The sequence below is a fragment of the Meriones unguiculatus genome, chromosome 21 (assembly GCF_030254825.1).
Source record: "Meriones unguiculatus strain TT.TT164.6M chromosome 21, Bangor_MerUng_6.1, whole genome shotgun sequence".
Classification (NCBI taxonomy): domain Eukaryota; kingdom Metazoa; phylum Chordata; class Mammalia; order Rodentia; family Muridae; genus Meriones; species Meriones unguiculatus.
Genome location: NC_083368.1, coordinates 18,506,186 through 18,525,202, shown reverse-complemented (window position 1 = coordinate 18,525,202; position 19,017 = coordinate 18,506,186). Strand labels below are relative to the sequence as shown.

Sequence of the window (19,017 nt, the reverse complement as noted above, 5' to 3'; positions counted from 1 at the left end):
AGTGAGAGAAACTTCCTACTATAAAAATTAATAAAAATAAGAAAAAATAATCAAATGGTCAGTGGTGTTAACTACCACTGAAAGACAAGTAGCTGAGATGAATGGGCTCTAGGAAAATGGAGGAGGAGGAATTCTGAGCACAGATGAGAAAGTCCTTACGTAGGGAGATCCCTATCTCTAACATATACACACACAGGAGAGAAAATAAAGACCAGCATCAGTAATGGCACTGGAGGGTTCTGAACTAATGGCTTTAATATTTTGGGAATGAAGCATGGAAAGAGGATCACAAACACTAGGATTTGTGGTTTAAATAAAGTCAAGAATCTGGCAGGCAGGAGAGAATGCTATTTAAAAAGCCACACACTTTATTCCTCAACACCAAAATTGTCATGACTGGAAGCCTGAAGCAGGGTAATCATCCCTAAGGAGAACACAGAAGTGATGTACATTAGCAGTCCTGAAGGTGGGGTAGTGCAGTATGGAAGTGGAAATGATGAGGAGGAGAAGGAGGAGGAGGAAGAGAAGGAACTCACAGAAATGATCTTGTGAAATGAAACAGTCAAGGACACAGCTTAGAGAGAAGAAATTACTGTCACTAGAGACAGCTGCAGGGGCAGTAGTATAATCAGAGCCAGGTTTTAGTTAAGAAGTAAGGAAGATAACTGGGAGAATGTTGTACACATGGGTGGAAAGCGAAACAAGAGGTCAAGTCAGCACAAAAGGAGCATAAGATGTTACCCAAGAGTAGAAGAGAGTAGATGTGGGAAGATAGTGTTTTATGGTCTAAAGTGTCATGTTTTAATACATATGAGCTTTCATATCCAATGGTCTCTTAAATCCCACTTTCCTACAGTATTTCAGTAATTTAATTTCTGTCATCTAACATACTAGCTACTACTTCTAGTTTTACATCACTGGCAAACTGGATTAGAGGATGCTACAATTGAACTAATTCATTCTTGTCACTTAAGTCATCTTTTCTTGTTTAAATGACTTTGTATTCTATTAGAAAGAATATTCTTGCATTGAGAATATTATTTGCATAACTGTGACTTTTTTATTTTTTAAATTTATTTTTATTTACATATTTATTTATTACAATTTATTCACTTTGTATCCCCTCTGCAGCCCCTCCCCTGTCTCCTCCCAGTTCTCCCCTTCTCTTTTCCCCCATGCCCTTTCCCTAGTCCCCTGATAGGGGAGGACCTTCTTCTCTTCTATCTGACCCTAGCTTATCAAGTCTCATCAAGGCTGGCTGCACCATCTTCCTCTGTGGCCTGGCAAGGCTGCATCCTCCAAGGGGAGGTAATCAAAGAACCAGCCACTGAGTTCATGTCAGAGACAGCCCCTGTATCCATTACTTAAGGAGCCCACTTGGAAACTGAGCAGCCAATGGGCTTCCTTTGAACAGCAGTCCAGGTACTCTCCATGCATACTTAGTTGGAGTATCAGTCTCCGCAGTCCCCCCACCCCACCCCTGGACATTTTTACATTAAAAGATAATCTACACTTACCGTGCAATAGCTCTGATGAAATCTAGAGAAACTGTGCATTTGTATTTTGGTGCATCAAGCTGATCATCATGACCAACTAGGGTTAACAACTGTAGAGTCACTAGAGAGGTAATCTAAAAATGAAAGAATATTTTATGAGAAAATTTAATAAGACTAAATGATACCTTTATTTATTTACAGTGGTATTAATAAAGACATAAATGAATCCACAAAGCATACAAGTAGTTTTAGATTTGTACATGCAAATTTGCACGTTTAAAAACCTAGTTTAACAATGAAAGGCACTTGCTAAAGAGACCTAATTTGTCCACAGATGATTTAAAATATTCGTAGCATTTTCTCACATAAACATCATTTGTGTGTGTGTGCATGTGCAGGACAAATATAAACTCACTCTTCAAGAATGATCACCTTTATATTTTTTGAGACAGGGTCTCTCCTCTTAGGACCCAAGGCTCCTCAGTATAGCTAGGTTGGTAAGCTAGTGAGATCCAGGGATCTGCCTGTCTCCGTTTCCCAGCTCTGAGATCATAAATCATAGAGTGCCACCACACTCTACTTCTCATATGTGTGCTGATGATCAAATCCAGGCCCTCATACTTGCATTTTACTAAGTGAGCTAAGTCCTGTCCTAAATAGAACTTTAAATGAGTGGGAAAAGTTAAGAGAGTCTCCCATGGTAAAATTAACTGCAATCCTTTCTACTTTCTATATATGATTTACTTCCCAAAACATTTAAACATTTTCCACAACTCCCTTTATTATTGAAGGCAGAGCTCCTTTTTATACTTTGCCACTCATTTCCTTATATTTCTTATAACTTCCTAATTCTCTATAAATTAAATGCTGTCTCATATTTAATTATATTCTTATACTACCTATTTTTCTTCATCCACAATTTTCACAAACATAATAAGAGTCTTTAACTTAGCTAGGTTAAAATTTCAAAAATATTTTCAGATATCTAAGTTCATACTTTCAGAACAGTCTCAGTGACCGCACAAAGGCTTGGAACAAGTGAACCACTTTGACATCATTTTCAGTTGTACCATTTATAAACTAATCATGTAAACTGTGCAAAAGCATAATATCATTTCAAGATTTAATGGCTAAAAGCCAGTTCTGAAATATGAGTACAATGATCACTCAATTTTTAGGGGGATAAAGGACTTATTTAAGAAAGCTAATATTAAAAAATTCCAAACCTAAACAAAATAATTAAACTAGACTTGCCTTTGTATAAAAAAAGCATAATTTTAGGGGTTATTCATTCCACGAGCTTTTCATATAAGCACTACTACTAACATACAAGTACAAAGTTCAGGAAAACAACTGTTACATAAAATAGTATATAAGTATACTGACACCTTAAGAGTACCTTCCCAGTTTATTAAAGTGTTGCCGAAGTAAAATGAGAACATATCAATTTATGAGCTCAACACCTTGAATCTCAACCACACTAATTTAAAATTCTAAATCAAAACCTATAGAAAAATAATGAAACCTTTAGAAAATTATTCCTTTCCATGCATAAATAAGAATATCTACCTTCTCCATTATTCCATCCTTAAGTAATTTTTATTTTAAATTATATATCCAATAAAATCTTGAGGACTTACTCTTGAATGTGAACATTCAAAGACAATATCACAAAACTAATAGTACAGAAAAGACTTTTTCTTGCTTAACTTCATGACCACCCAAGAAGCCCAGATTTCCATGTTAAGACCACAACTAGATAGCTTGATGCAGTCAGTGTGTACATTTCAGATGGTTCTAGACATTGGCTCCCCCATGACTACTCCAGCACACATGTACAGGCATGCATAAGACAAAGACAGGACGGCCTTTCCCATCTAGCTCTTCAGCATTCAGTGACAAATATGACACCCAAGAAAGAGACACTTGTCATTATGCTCCTAGGAACAGAAATTGATTCATATAGTCTCTAGTTTCAGCAAAGAAAAGTAAGACAGAAGAGTACATAACTCATAAATTAACATTTTAGGATTTAATCTTTGTTGGAGAAAAGCTCCCTAAACAATAACAAAACACACTTTACTTAAACAATATGTAATCTATTTTTAGCACTTCTAGTTAACAGAAGGCTTGTCATTCAAGTGAGCTTTGAATTACCCTGAACATATTTCATAATCAAATACTAACAAAGGTTTACAGGGTTTGGAAAATGATAACCATGTTGACGCTGGAAAAGAAGCTTCCAGTTCCAATAAGATGACATTGGTTCAGATACAATGCTTCTCCCTGTTCAGCACAATTAGAAATCTGGCTATAACACAGGAGTCAACAAAGGAGGCTGGGCAACAGGGAAGTACAGTGGATAATGCAGGGACACCAGGCCTTAAGGAACAATACAGAGATAAAAAGATGGAAAGTCTTTGCTCAACAATAGAGAGTAGGCCAGGCCTCCCACTATCAGTGTGCAAGCCAGCAACACAAGATTTATGGCCAGCCTTATTCTCCCCATGGACAGAAGGCGGTAGCTGTGAAAATGAACTGAGCAGTCTGTGTCTGGCAAAACTATCATTTGCAAATGAAGTGGAAATAGACATTCTTAAACAAGAGAAAATTAGGGAATCTGCCACTGCCAGACCACCTTTAAAGAACAGCCAAGGGAAATTTTTCAAACAAAAGTCTAAAAGGAGCCCTGGGCATCAAAAAGAACATCAGAGAGCAGATAGGTAGAAAAATGTAACACTTCCTGGTGAGTCTAATAGCTGATGAAATTAGCAGCATCATATATTCAAGGCAATGCTATTTAGTCAGTGTAAATAGTAAATGACCAGCTTCATAAGAAAACCTGCACACCAAACTGCAGAGTAGCCTCATTTATAAGAGCCAAAACAACAACAACCTCCAACAAACACCTGAAAGAAGGCATGTGTCCAATGGGTTAATGTTTAAACCCTGGCACAGTCACATCAGAGTCCTAAGCAATAGAAACAAAGGGGCTGTGGAGACTGCTCAGTGGGCAAAGTGCTCGTTGCCAAGCATAAGAGCCCTGAGAGCTGGTTAGGACTCTCCAACACCCACATAAAAAGCCAGCAGGGAACGTGCACCTGGTGTTCCAGCTCTGGGGACTGTAAAGACAAGAGGATCCCAAAAGTTTGGTGGTCAGCTAGTCCAGGTAACTGGTGAGAGACCTGCCTCAGAGGAGAGGCCCAACACTGACTTCTGCCGTGCACACCTACACACATATGCAAAAGTACACATACACGGGATCAAACTACTGATACATGAAAGATGAGTCTCAGCTACCATCGACTGGGGAAGGAAAGGGAAATTTAAGGATATAGCTATCGACAGAAAATAGCGTTGATCCTTACAATACTGAAAACAGTTTGTACTTTGATGGTGGTGATGAATACACAAACATACAAAGAGGAAATATTTTCCTGTGACCAAAGATGCAAAGATGTACATAAAGACGAACAGTTGCAGGGGCTGGAGGAGTGCAGGGTTTGAGCCTTAGTATTTTAAAGAGCAGTGACCTCCCATCCCCCCCACCTGCCCCACAGCCCACAACAACAACCCAAACGCACAGAAATGATCTGTGTAAAGTGGAGCGACTGGAATGAGATCAGTGGCTGCATCGACGCCACCCTGCTGACTGGGGTGCTTTTAGCTGGGCATTTTGCAAAACGTCCCTGCTGGAGGAAATTACTGAAAACACACAAGAAGACAAAGTCTGGATCACTTTTACAACTGTGGCTGACTTACATTAGCTAGAAAAAAAGCTGAATGAAGAAATTATCAACAGTGACAGAGTGTTCAGAGATGTTAAAAACCTTTATCTTTATTTCAAAATGTTTAAGTTATCTATGAAGCTACAAAAAGGTTTTAAAATTAAAACATGCTGGACCTATACTAACCCGGTTTAAAAAAAAAAACATTCTAGGTTGGGAAAGAATCTACACCAACCCTTTATCTGACAGAGGACTCATATCCAGTATATATAAAGAACTAAAGAAGCTGAAAAGCAGCAAACCAAGTAATCCACTTAAAAAATGGGGAACAGAGCTAAACAGAGAATTCTCTGTAGAGGAATACCGAATGGCAGAGAAGCACTTAAAGAAATGCTCAACCTCACTAGCCATTAGGGAAATGCAAATCAAAACAACCCTGAGATTTCACCTTACACCCATGGGAATGGCCAAGATCAAAAACTCAAGTGACAACACATGCTGGAGAGGTTGTGGAGAAAGGGGAACCCTTCTCCATTGCTGGTGGGAATGTAAACTTGTACAACCATTTTGGAAATCAATCTGGCGCTTTCTCAGACAACTAGGAATAGCGCTTCCTCAAGATCCAGCCATACTACTCCTAGGCATATATCCAAAAGAGGCTCAAGTACACAAAAAGGACATTTGCTCAACCATGTTTGTAGCAGCTTTATTTGTAATAGCCAGAAGCTGGAAACAGCCCAGATGCCCCTCAACTGAAGAATGGATGCAGAAATTGTGGTACATCTATACAATGGAGTATTACTCAGCAATGAACAATAAGGAAATCATGAAATTTGCAGGTAAATGGTGGGACCTGGAAAGAATCATCCTGAGTGAGTTGTCCCAGAAGCAAAAAGACAAACACGGTATATACTCATTCATATAAACATACAACATAGGATAAACCCACTAAAATCGGTACATCTAAACAAACTAAGCAAAAGAGAGGACCCTAACTAAAACGCTCAATCCCCATCCTGAAAGGCAAAGAGGATGGACATCAGAAGAAGAAGAAAACAGGAAACAACCTAGGAACCTGCCACAAAGGGCCTCTGAAAGCCTCTGCCCTGCAGACTGTCAAAGCAGATGCTGAGCCTGACGGCCAACTGTCGGGCAGAGTGAATGGAATTTTATGTAAGAAGTGATAAATAGCAAGAGCTGGAGAGGACAAGAACTCCACAAGGAGAGCAACAGAACAAGAAAATTTGAACACAGGGAACTTCTCAGAGACTCACACTCCAACCAAGGACTATTCATAGAGATAACCTAGAACTCCTGCACAGATGTAGCCCATGGCAGTTCAGTCTCCAAGTGGGTTACATAGTAATGGGGAGAGGGACTGCCTCTGACATAATCTGATTGGCCTGCTCTTTGATCACCTCCCCCCTGAGGGTGGAGCAGCCTTACCAGGCCACAGAAGATGACAATGCAGCCACTTCTGATGAGAACTGATAGTCTAAGATCAGAAAGAAAGAGAGGAAGACCTCCCCTATCAGTGGACTTGGGGAGGAGCATGCATGCAGAAAGGGGAGGGTGGGGTCGGGAGGGGAGGAGGGAGGGGCTTATGGGGGGGATACAAAATGAATAAAGTGTAATTAATAAAAAAAACATTCTGATACAATATAGTCTTAAGTGGGAAAGTCAGAGAAGCAATCATTTGAATAGTGATCTCCCACTGGAGCAGGATTATAAACACAGAAAGATTTTCTCCTTAAAGGAACACAGGTAGTTATGGTTTTGAAGCCTGGCCACAGGCAACAGTTTCATTCTATAAGCCCGTATTAGTTTTCACACATTTGCCAGAGATCCAGAGCTCGTAAAACATTATATCTTAATACTGTAGGAGGATTACAGGCAACCCCACCCTGATTGAGTTTTCCCCCCAACTCTTATCTTTTATGTCTATTCTTCAAAATGGCAAAAGTTCTGACTTTGTTTAAAAGCTATAGAAACCACTTACATGTTGAGTATATTAAGGACATTTTTCTAGTGTAAAAACAATTGCAAAAGAAAACTCAGAGCTGGAGAGATGGCTTGGAGGTCAAGGGCACCTGGTACTCTTACAGAGGGCCCAGGTTCAGTTCCAAGCATCACACTGGGCGGTGCACAACCTGTAACTCCAGTTTCAGGGACCACATTCTCTCTTCTGGTGTCTGTATTAGAAAGTACACCATAAAAAGTGACGGGCATTTTCAGTCCCCAATCAGCCACCCAAGGCCAACTAATAACTTCACAATTACTTAACGGGGAAATCCAATGAATGTAACATATATGACAACCTAGAGGTTTATTAGAAACATTTCAGAGTTCTTACAACAAAATTCCAAGGTAAGCATTTCATGTCAGGACTACATACAGAGTTTAGCCAAAACCACGTCTGACTTTAGGTGCTGCTGACTACTGAAAAATGGTTTGCTAACTAACACAATTACTATCGTTTACAAAAAGACCTCAGTCTTGGCCTCTTTTTTTTTTTAACCTTTTCTTCTCTTACACTCTTTCTAGAATAAACGTACATGTAAAGGTATTCAGTCATTCCTCAGGACCTAATCAAGAGCATGCCTAGAGATGGAGAAAAAGAGCTATGAGAACTACCTACTAATATTAATAACCATGAAACATTAGTAGTGCGGACACTGGAATTTGTCACTTATCTAGGCTCTATGCAGGCACTGTGCTACATTTCCCTAGGTCTTACAATTCCCCTAAATACTTAAGATGGCACCTTCTTTCCAGATAAGTAAACAACCCTAGAGGTTAGTAAACTGCTGATGCTACTGGGCTAAGAGCCCAGAGGCACTGGATTTGGGTGTTGTAGGATCTGTCTGGTACCCTACTCATCAATATCCACCTTATAACTCTGAGACAGGATCTCTCCCTGACTGGTGAGATCAGCTGGTGGCTGGCAAGCCCCAATAACCCTCCTGCCTCCACCCCAGCAATGTTGGGGTTATATGTGCTTGTATGAGCATGCCCACCTCTTTGCATGGATGCTGAGATCTGAACTCAGATTTTCTTGCTAGCACAATACATCCTCTTACCTACTGAGCCAACACTCCATACCTAAATGTCTTAATTTACCTCTTACGTATTTAGTTGCCACTGATGGTTTTCCTCAAAAATTGTCTTTTCCCCTCAGTTCAGGGCTATACAAAAACTTCTATAAATTGGAAGCATTTTGCTAACAAGATGAACATTATTCACGTAGCTATTTTGGAAATTGGGCAGTTTCTACTTTATTTTACCTTACCTTAAAAAGAGAATGTAGAATAAAGGTTGCATGATGCTTGGAAAGAGGCCAGAAGAAAGTCAGATAGCAAATACCAAGAACTAACTAGACAGGAGGAATGGCTTAATCACCATATAGAACAGCGATTTCCTTAGGTACTTTATTTATAAGGAACTACTACAGACATATGCAAAGGTCCTAACACAAATAGATGGTCAACATGTAAGGAAAAAAGATGCTTACTGCTTTGGTTTCATGATTATACATAGTAGACATTCAATTAGCATATTATAGTCTATGAATATACAGAACTGTGTGTCAACTAAAAGTAAAATATTTAATATGAGAAAGCTGAAGTATATAATCTTTTTCATTTAGCTCTTAAAACAGATATATTCACCAGGAAAATTTTAAGAATGCGAATCTCTCTGTACATACAGTATTTTTTACTGGGTCTTAAGTGAGGCAATATTTGCTTAGTTCATCTTTGCTGTGTTTTTACTGTGTTCTTTGTTCTCAGCCATGAGGGAGATGAGCTGATTATTTATATCGTAACAATAGGAGTTCATGTACCACAGGGAGGGTTTCTCCCCCCTTAATCTGAGAGGCAGTCACTAACAAGCTTCAGCTGGAAATGCTTAGTGTAAAAACAGTGTGAACCTGTTCCTGGGCTAATAAACTGTTCTTTCTGCCAACAAAAGGAAATCAATTTACAACTGTAATTAATTTTTAACAAGCTCATTATTTTTATAGTTTTATAGGATGGTATATAGGTCAACTGATGTATGAAATAACCCATATTTTAATTGTTCTGAAAAAGCTTTATGATTTATAATAATTTATATTAAATTATTTGAATGAACTTAACACATGAGGTGTCAGTGTATGAGCTCCACACAACTCAGCAAGTTTCATAATTGGTTGGTATCAAAGGTTGTGATGGTTCGTGACACAAGTTAACTGTTAATCTTACATTTACACACACACACACACACACACACACACACACACGAGGTAAATGGAAGCACTAGAAAGAGATAAGCAAATACTATCTGAGTGGTTTAGTTTGAAACTGTTACTGCTCAGATAAGGAAATAAAAAAAGTGTGCTTTTTTTTTTTTTTTTTTTTTTTTTATCCAAAGGAACTAAGAGAAATGCCTGTAACCCCTGGAAATGGCTGGAAACACTTGGTAGCTGGGAAGATCCAAAGCACACATACGGAGTCCTTCATTTAGGGACACTGTGTCTGAGGAAGTCTACACATTCAAACACGCTGGAGAAAAATACACAATAAATGGTAGCATTCAGGTCAGCGTTCTGCTAATGATATGAATAAATACAAGTATCTGATTCTAAAGAAGGGACTGAACTAAACGTAAATGGGGCCAAGTATGAACTTACTGAGATGTGCCATTAAAGGGACAGGCCACGATGCATAAATGAACTGAACAGTGACAGAACACTATATGCAGCAATACACGACAAGAACACTTACTATGACATAGAGAGGAAACAGCCTATTGTGAATAGGACGGAGGAGAAACAGAGTGGCAAACACTGGGTCAGAATGAGCAGGGCCTTACAAGAAGGTCTATGCAATGGAGAGCTGGTTCTTTAAATAACATAACTCATTAAAAAGTGTAGACAGAAATAAAAACAAAAAAGGATCAAATTCAGTTTTGTAAGGTTTATGTTGGTGCCTTTATATAAAGAGCCTGCAGACAAGGAGACCAGCTAGGAAGCTGCTTTAGTACTGAGAAATGATGATGCTAATGACTCAAGGCAACTGCAAAGTAGTAAAAGAATAAAGTATATTTAATATTTAGTAGGAAAAGCATATTGAATGTAGCAATTAAACAGGATAAAAGAAAAACTCAGGAGTTATTTCTCCATTTGCTAAAGGTAAACTAAAAAACCTTGTATTACTTTTTCCCCCTAGCAATGCATCACATTTTACACACACACACACTGAAAGTCCACAGACACATTTTAGGGAATCACCTGGTTTATCACATCAGTATGAGATATATTTGAGATATTTAGATCAACTAAATTTCCTTTGTTACTTCGGACAGAGCACTTGAGCATGAGGGATATAAATATGTAGCCCACACACGGTTAACATTTAAGCAGCATCTGACACCAGAGAAACATGTAAGACAGTTCTGGGTAAGCTCTCTTTCTTATTCTGAACAATCGGGCTTGTTCACCTACCATTCTAAGAATTCAACTGTCTACCAACATGCAGTGTCTGAAGGTGAGCGAGCACTTAGGTTCTAACAGCGACCTGGGCTCAAGATCCCTACTTTTCTATCCAGAGGACAGGGTAGCTTTCCTGCAGTGTGCACCCATGAGTGGGAGGAGCACTCTGTCTATGAACGTGCATGTGTGGTAGGTCTTCTGATGCCTACTGTGGCCACTCCTCTCCAAAGAAAACGCAACTGAGCTATAAACTAAGTTGCATTGGGAAACTCCCTTAAGCAGCACCTATTCTTTTACGATATATTTACACGTATCTGGAAATGTAGCATGCACTTCCATAGTGGAGATTGTCCCCAATCATTTTCCCACTAACCAGTCAGTCCTTATTCAAACTCCCCTTTCTCTTTAAAACAATTTAGCTCTACTGTATTGGTTTGCTTATATAGTCACTATAGCAATAGTGCAGAATCTCTTAAATACGCATCCTGTCCTATACCAGCAGCATAATGGTAATGAACAGTATTAGCATTCCTTAAAACAGTGCAGCTAGTGAAAAATCATAGATCAACTTCACCATTTCCAGTTATAAAGATATTGTTAAAAACACAATCTGATACAGACACCTACTGCCCAGTGCTGACATGAACAGTAATACACCCACACAGGGGTAGGAGGAGATGTGAGAATCTCATTTGCTGCACCCGTGGAAGCTGAGCAGCATGGCGGTGGTGCTCTGAGCTGCTAGGGAGGAGCCTCTTTCAAACAGCATCCCTGCTGACCTATTCATCAGCAAAGTGGACTTTCAGTAAGCCTCTCCATTCCCCTAGATGGAGTGGAGTGCCACACAAATCGCTGTTGTGGCTGAGTAAAAAAAAAAAAAAAGACATAGTAAGATTAGGAAATGTTAGTTATTTTTTGTGATTTACATGAATTCCCCTGAATAGCACTTCAGTGAAGTATTATTACTGACTCAGGGAATGATGGTGCAAGCCAGGCGAAGCAGAGAAATAACAAAGAGAAAGCTTTGAACTTCACCTTCAGAGTAGTGTATTATCAACGGAATTACTTTTTAAAGGCAAACTCCACTTAAGTCACCAAATTTAAAGTTTAAAAAGAGAATTCTGTTACTCAAGACAGTTTATATGAATATCTGATAGCAAGATTTTTGGATGTTGTATTTTATATGTACAAGGTCTTATTTCATATAATAAATGTATGTATTGATTATAATCTTTAATCAATTACTTATTGATTATTTTTAATCAATTACTTCTAGTGTCACCTCACTAGCATTTAATAAATTACTTCTAGTGTCACCTCACTAGCATTTAATAAATATACTTAGTTTTTAAAAATATTCTGAGAACCACCATATATGTGTAAATTAATTTTTCAGGAAAAGTAAACTACTTATAAAAATCAATTATTTGGCTAAAGTGCTTTTGGTAAAAGTTTAGAGACATCTAAAATAGTGTTAATGAGGTTAAGAGTATAATTTTCATTCTAAACTATGTCAAACAGCAATGCAGCTTTCTAAGAAAAGCTATCCAGTGCATAATAGATCATGGAAAATATACTGTTTATATCTCTACATTGTCTATAATTTGTTATATGTAATCTAAAAGTTCTACGTATCAACTGAAATTGTTTGATGATACAACTAAATTTATATAGGCATTAACAAACCTTAGTTATAACACAATTGTCATATAGTTGCTGCCCCAAACACTGAACTCAAGGCAGCGAAAGGAAACTGAACAGATTTATCACTTCCTAAGACTCTTGAATGTCTAAGTTCTCAACTATCAGGGACCACTGAAGTAAAAGAAAAAGTCTCTAATGTTAAGCCCCCCTTTCCTTAAGAGTGACAGAGAGCTTGTTTAGAGTCTGGGTATTACATCCTCCAGAGCTGTCTGTCCTTAGAATAAACATGGATGTCTCTGACAGGACAGAAGGCAGGCTGAGAACGCTACTGACACACTTAGTTCCTTTTTTATTTTCTTCACCTAACACAGTGTTTGAAGTGTAGCGGACACTTATAAATATCTACTAGATAAAATTTTAAGCAAACAAAGAAAAATTCAATTATAAGCAGGAAAAAGTATCGACTATGAAATCTAATTCAATTAAAATAATTTTATACGCTTCAGGATAGTAAAAGAAAACATGAAACAGCTCCCATCTTTAGAAAACCTGAAGTGAAACAGATACAATGTATATCTGTCTGTATTTGAAGGAAAATGTCATGCTCTGGTCTTAGTAAAATAGCATGTTAGCCCTACTAGCAGCAAAGAAGTCTTCCCTGCAGTTACTATGAAGGAGAGACTGAGCGCCTGCCTCACACACTCTGGCCATAAAGAGCAAAACCCCATTCTGCCTTCTGAGCTCCTATTTAACTAATAAGACAAGTCAGATGAGCAGAAATCCTAAGGCTATTTAAATACAATTGATCAAACCTTTGGGAGAAAAGATTAAGCTTTTAATACAAAAAAAGTAGTGCATCAAGTAAATGCAAATCTATCCTAGTATGCAGGATAATGTCAATTTAAAAACAGAAAAAGTAGAAACATTTTTTTTTAAGTAGTAAAATTTATATAGTAACTCAAGCTCTAAAATGTTTTCAATAATGTTCACATAAGTGAAAATAAATGTACAGGGAATTCTAAATGTTTTTATTAAATTCTGTATAACGCAATATGAAATCACCCAGAAATTGCATGTAAATGAAAGTATAACTGTCAGCATGCTGCATGAAACTGTTTTATAAGAATTACATGTTCCCTTACCTCTCACCAATTCCTTGCTACTAATTCTTAGCACAGCTTTATAATGTACTAATATGTGTTATATTAAACTATTATATGTAAGAATCACAATAAATTATCTTAAATTTATTTAAAAAAACAATATGATGAATAATGTTATGTAAATATTACAATTCAACATCTCTACTTCTTAAAAAATATTTTTTCTTTTCAAAATCATTTTTACAACTTGGTACCAGTGATTTTATAAACAAATTCACAATTTCATCCTTTGGAGAAAATGTAACGTGGCTTAATATTTTAAAATAAGTGATATGTGACAATGATAAAGAACTGTACTTGTGTTCCTGCTTTAAGAAACAAATTTGGTCTTTGTGGAGCTCCTATCGTTTCATGTCATACTAACTCCCCCTTCTTTCATATGATTCCCTGCACTCTACTGAAGATTTAGAAGAGGGAATTAGTATGACATGGAAAGGATAGGAGCTCCACAAGGACCAAATACAGCTGGGCACAGGGATCTTTTCTGAGACTGACACTCCACCAAGGACCATGTATGGATATAACCTAGAACCTCTGCTCAGATGTAGCCCGTGGTAGCTCAGTAACAAATTGGTTTCCCAGAGTAAGAGCAACAGGGACTATTTCTGACAGGAACTCAGTGGCAGGCTCTTTGACCTTCCCACCCCCCAAAGGGATAAGCAGTCCTGCTAGGCCACAGAGGAAGACTTTGCAGCCAGTCCTGAAGATACCTGATAAAACAGGGTCAGATGAAAGGGGAGGATGTCCTCCCCAATCAGTGGACTTGGAAAGGGGCAGGGAGGAGATGAGAGGGGGAGGAATTGGGAAGAAATGAAGGAGCGTGATACAGCTGGGATACAAAGTTAATAAAATGTAACTTAAAAAAAAAGAAAAAGAAACAAATTGATGAACAAATGCCCTTGTGGTGTACTTGAGCATATTTTGGATAAATGTCTAGGAGTAGTATACCAGGATCTTGAGGGAACACTATTCCTAATTGTCTGAGAAAGTACCAGATTGATTTCCAGAGTGGTTGTACAAGGTTACATTCCCACCAGCATTGGAGGAGGGTTCCCCTTTCTCCACAACCTCTCCAGCATGTGTAGTCACTTGAGTTTTTGATCTTAGCCATTCTGATGGGTGTAAGGTGAAATCTCAGGGTTGTTTTGATTTACATCTCCCTGATGGCTTAAGGACGTTGAGCATTTCTTTGTTCAACCATGTTTGTAGCAGCTTTATTTGTAATAGCCAAAACCTGGAAATAACCCAGATGTCCCTCAATGGAGGAATGGATACAGAAATTGTGGTACATTTACACAATGGAATACTATTCAGCAATTAAAAACAAGGAAATCATGAAATTTGCAGACAAATGGTGGGAACTAGAAAAGACCATCCAGAGGGAGGTATCCCAGAAGCAGAAAGACATACATGGTATATACTTACTTATAAGTGGATACGAGACCTATAAGTTAGGATAAACATACTAAAATCTGTACACCTAAAGAAGCTAAATAAGAGGAGGACCCAGGGTAAGATGATCAATCCTCACTTAGAAAGACAAAAGGGATGGACACTGGAAGTAGGAGAAAACAAGTAACAGGACAGGAGCCTACCATAGAGGGCCTCTGAAAGACTCTACCTAGCAGTGTATCAAAGCAGATGCTAAGACTCATAGCCAAACCTTGGGCAGAGTACAGGGTATCATATGAATGAAGGGGGAGTTAGTAAGACCTGGAGAGGACAGGAGCTCCACAGGACCAAATATATCTGAGCACAGGGGTCTTTTCTGAGACTGGTTCTCCAACCAAAGACCATATATGGATATATCCTAGAACCTCTGCTCAGACGTAGCTCATGGCAGCTCAGTGCCCAAGTGGGTTTCCCTAGTAAGGGGAACAGGGACTGTCTCTGACATGAACTCATTGGCTGGCTCTTTGACCACCCCCCATGAGGGAGAAGCAGCCTTGCCAGGCCACAGAGGAAGACAATACAGCCAGTCCTGATGAGACCTGATAGGCAAGGGTCAGATCGAAGTGGAGGAGGACCTCCCCTATCAGTGGACTTAAAGAGGGGCAGGGAGGAGATGAGAGAGGGAGAGAGGGACTGGGAAGGAATGAGAGAGGGGGCTACAGCTGGGATACAAAGTAAATAAACTGTAATTAATATAAAACAAAAATTCAATTAAACAAAAAAAGAAACAAATTGTTGGCCAGCACTCGGGAGGCAGAGGCAGGTGAATCTCTGTGAGTTTAAGGCCAGCTTAGTTTACAAAAGTCCACGATTGCCACGGTTATAAAGAGAAACCCTGTCTCAAAAACAAAGACAAACAAACAAAACACCAAATTGTTCAAAATTCTCCAAACAAATTATCAGTTTTCTTCAGATAAGGGAAACACACACACACACACACACACACACACACACCATGTGATTAATATGCTTCTAAAGAAAAGAAATCAATACTTTCTCTTTGAAGAAGGTCTTTAAAGGTCCTATCTGAACAAATTCAAAATGTGAAGGTAATGAGTGTAACTTTACCCATTTGCTGCATGGCTGTGGTATATGCCTTCCACTCATACAACAGAAAAAAGACAAAGCTCTAATTCCAGGGTAAGCCTCTGTCGGCCGTACTATTCACACACGGGGAGACTGCAGTTACCTCAATGAGAACTTTAGAACAGACTTGTAAGAAGGATTACAAGGTGTATAGGATAAAAACTAGGTAAGATGAATATCTTTAAAATGTTTTTAAAGTTCAGTAAATTCACACAACTTTCAATGTTCAGTGTGCTGCTCCTCTGAATGCACTAGTGAGTAAATTCAGAATACTCGCCATGATTGCTATTACCACCCTGAACTATTCTCAGACCGCAAACACTTAAATCTCCTTTAAGATGTGATTTTTACAGTTTTATTATAGAAGTGATTTAAGTGAAATAAAATTAAAATATTTTTTCTTTGTGCTAAGTCTGAATTTATATAGCATAAATGATCAATTGTTATATGAACATTTTATATATAAACTGTTAAATCAAGCTTCAAAATAGTATATTACTATAAAATAAATCTTTAGGATAACTGCATGTAGATTTACTTAATGGAAGAGTAATACATCATCATCTCATATAGACAAGCAACATAACTCCTCACTAATCACACTTTTCATGAAAGGATACTTATATGCCTAGATACACACAACACATACTAAATTCCTTCAAGTCATTCTGCTTTCACTCAAACAAACCAAATGTGGAAAAATTTTAAAATCACTTTCTTTTTAAATATCAGAAACAACGTTAAAGCTGGTTTCTACTGCAACTTAAACCTACAATGCAACAACACTGTCACCTAGTGTTCACAGCAAATAAGAACACCCAATAAAAATGTTAGAGCTGAAGTATACATATTTAAAAAATTAGTGTATAAATTAATTTTAAATGGTGCTTCTGGAGGGGAAGAGTACAGCTGACAGATGAATAAAAGGAGAGAAAAGAAAAACAGAAGCAGCCTTTCAGAGTCACTGCTGACCAAAAGCAAAAGGAATGCGAGACAGCCTCCTTTTGGATCTGATTGCCACATTTTGTTCCTGAATATATTACGTTTTTCTTTTCTTTTCTTGGCTAAGTTACTGACCAAGCAAAAGCAAAGGTCAAAGCCCTAAGTCTAGGTATATCTAGCACCTTGCTTTTCCCCATCTTTTCTACCCTAATAATCGGAATGACCAATTTCCTAAAAGATTTTATGAACAAACATGTATGTGTGTTCACTTATATGCTTTAAACACCTGAAACACTATAAATATCAAGTGTTAATGAGAAGAGGCAACAGAAAGTCAACGACTTTCACTGCCAAGAGTGAAAAGAATTTTCTTTCTTACCAGATAAAGGTAGACCTCGGGCCAAGCTGTCTCTAACTACATCAGTACCAGCAAGGTGCACACAGAGGCTGGTGATACTGTTCACACTGGCCCTCAAAGCCAGGGTGCCAGAACAGTCAGTAAGCCCACATCAGAAACCGCTCTGTCTGTGACTGGTTCCTTGGAGAGTGAAACTGCTGAGTCTACTTCTAAACAGTAGGATGCCCTGGTGACTCGAGCACAGTACAGGAGGCACAGGCGCGCTGTGTGGGAGGGGCAGCCCTATGAACAGAGGGAACAGTACCAGTCTTACAGCGACTGCTTCTGTTATGACACAGCCGCATCCAATGCCAATCAAGCTCCTCGAACAACCGTGGACAAATGTTTCGCTTTTGCTTTGTTCTCTAACTTTGGTCCTATACCCCCTCACCCATCCCCGTTCCTGCTCATCACTAAACTGTATCCACTCCAAATGTCAACTGATTTCATTGCTTTTCCTTTTTGCAGAATTACTTTTTAAGTAACACAGAAATACTAAAGAACAAAAACACTCTGCTCATTCTTTCCAGCCAAGCTCCATTTTTTCCACCTTAGCTGCCAGGTCATTCTTACAGCCTGCCCAATGCAGAAGTAATCATTTCTGCTTTTAGCTCATCACAAGCAATGTCAAGCATTCCTTTAAAACCTTTCAATACTATTTTTATGTATTCCCCACCACCACCAAATAAGTTACAAACTCCCAAAAAGGAAAGTTCTTAAAAATTATCCTTGTTTGGTTCTCAAAAAGGTAATTTGGGGCATCTAAGAATTATAATCACATACAATGATGCTGCTTCTTTTCTGTTTTGAAGTCATCTTTCTCTTACTTCTTCTCAACCTAAGCTGAATGTGTTTAAAGATAACAGCACCTGATGTCCCTCTCAGCTACGGTAGTAATAAAAACCATGTATGTTGTGTGTAGAAACTTGCTAACAGTAACTGGACATGTGGTGCACACTCAGGAACCCAGCATTCAGGAACAGGCAAAGGGATTGTGACTCAATGCACATACTAATTTTCTATAAATGTTGATATGAAGCCTTATAAAGATCAATCTAGATCCAATGTCAGGAGTGTTGCAACTACTGTCAATTTTGGTACTTTAATCTTCTTTAATGAGTTAAAAGCTATTATCAAATGTTACAAAATCTGACATCCATTCTGAGCTCAAACTTATAGTGAGGTAATTATAATTTAACTGTCATTATTTGTTACCAAGCATAAAAATATACCCATAAACAAACTGCTTACTGCATATCTGACCCGACTGTATTCTAACAGATGCCAGTTACATCAGTTCGCCTTTTCTATTCATCATGCGTGCCAACTCTTTCTGAACCATTTAAGAAATATAGAAATACAGAATTTTCTTTAGATATCAATGAATTACTTAAAAGCAAAAGCCAAAAGCCAAAATACTCATTTTCTACTTCTTGGCTTATACTGCCACCTAGCGAAATGCTGAATGAAAACTGAGTTATTATAAAAAAGAGGTAAATTGACAGAAAGAGCATGTCAACCCAAGAAATATACTTATGAGAAATAAAGACATTATAGATTACTTTCCTACACATTTAAAAATATTTCCATTAAATCATGCTTATATATTATAATTCACCAATTTAATCATCAAGCCACT

The 19,017-nt window shown here is 38.2% G+C and overlaps 1 protein-coding gene across 1 annotated transcript in view; it reads right to left on the bottom strand.

Moving 5' to 3' along the window:
* Orc5 (origin recognition complex subunit 5) overlaps positions 1 to 19,017 on the bottom strand; it is a 64,575-nt gene that overhangs the window by 6,741 nt on the left and 38,817 nt on the right. The window contains exon 13 of the mRNA XM_060374196.1: positions 1,518 to 1,630. Coding sequence (XP_060230179.1) covers positions 1,518 to 1,630 — 113 coding nt within the window. The remainder of the gene's footprint in view (positions 1 to 1,517; positions 1,631 to 19,017) is intronic.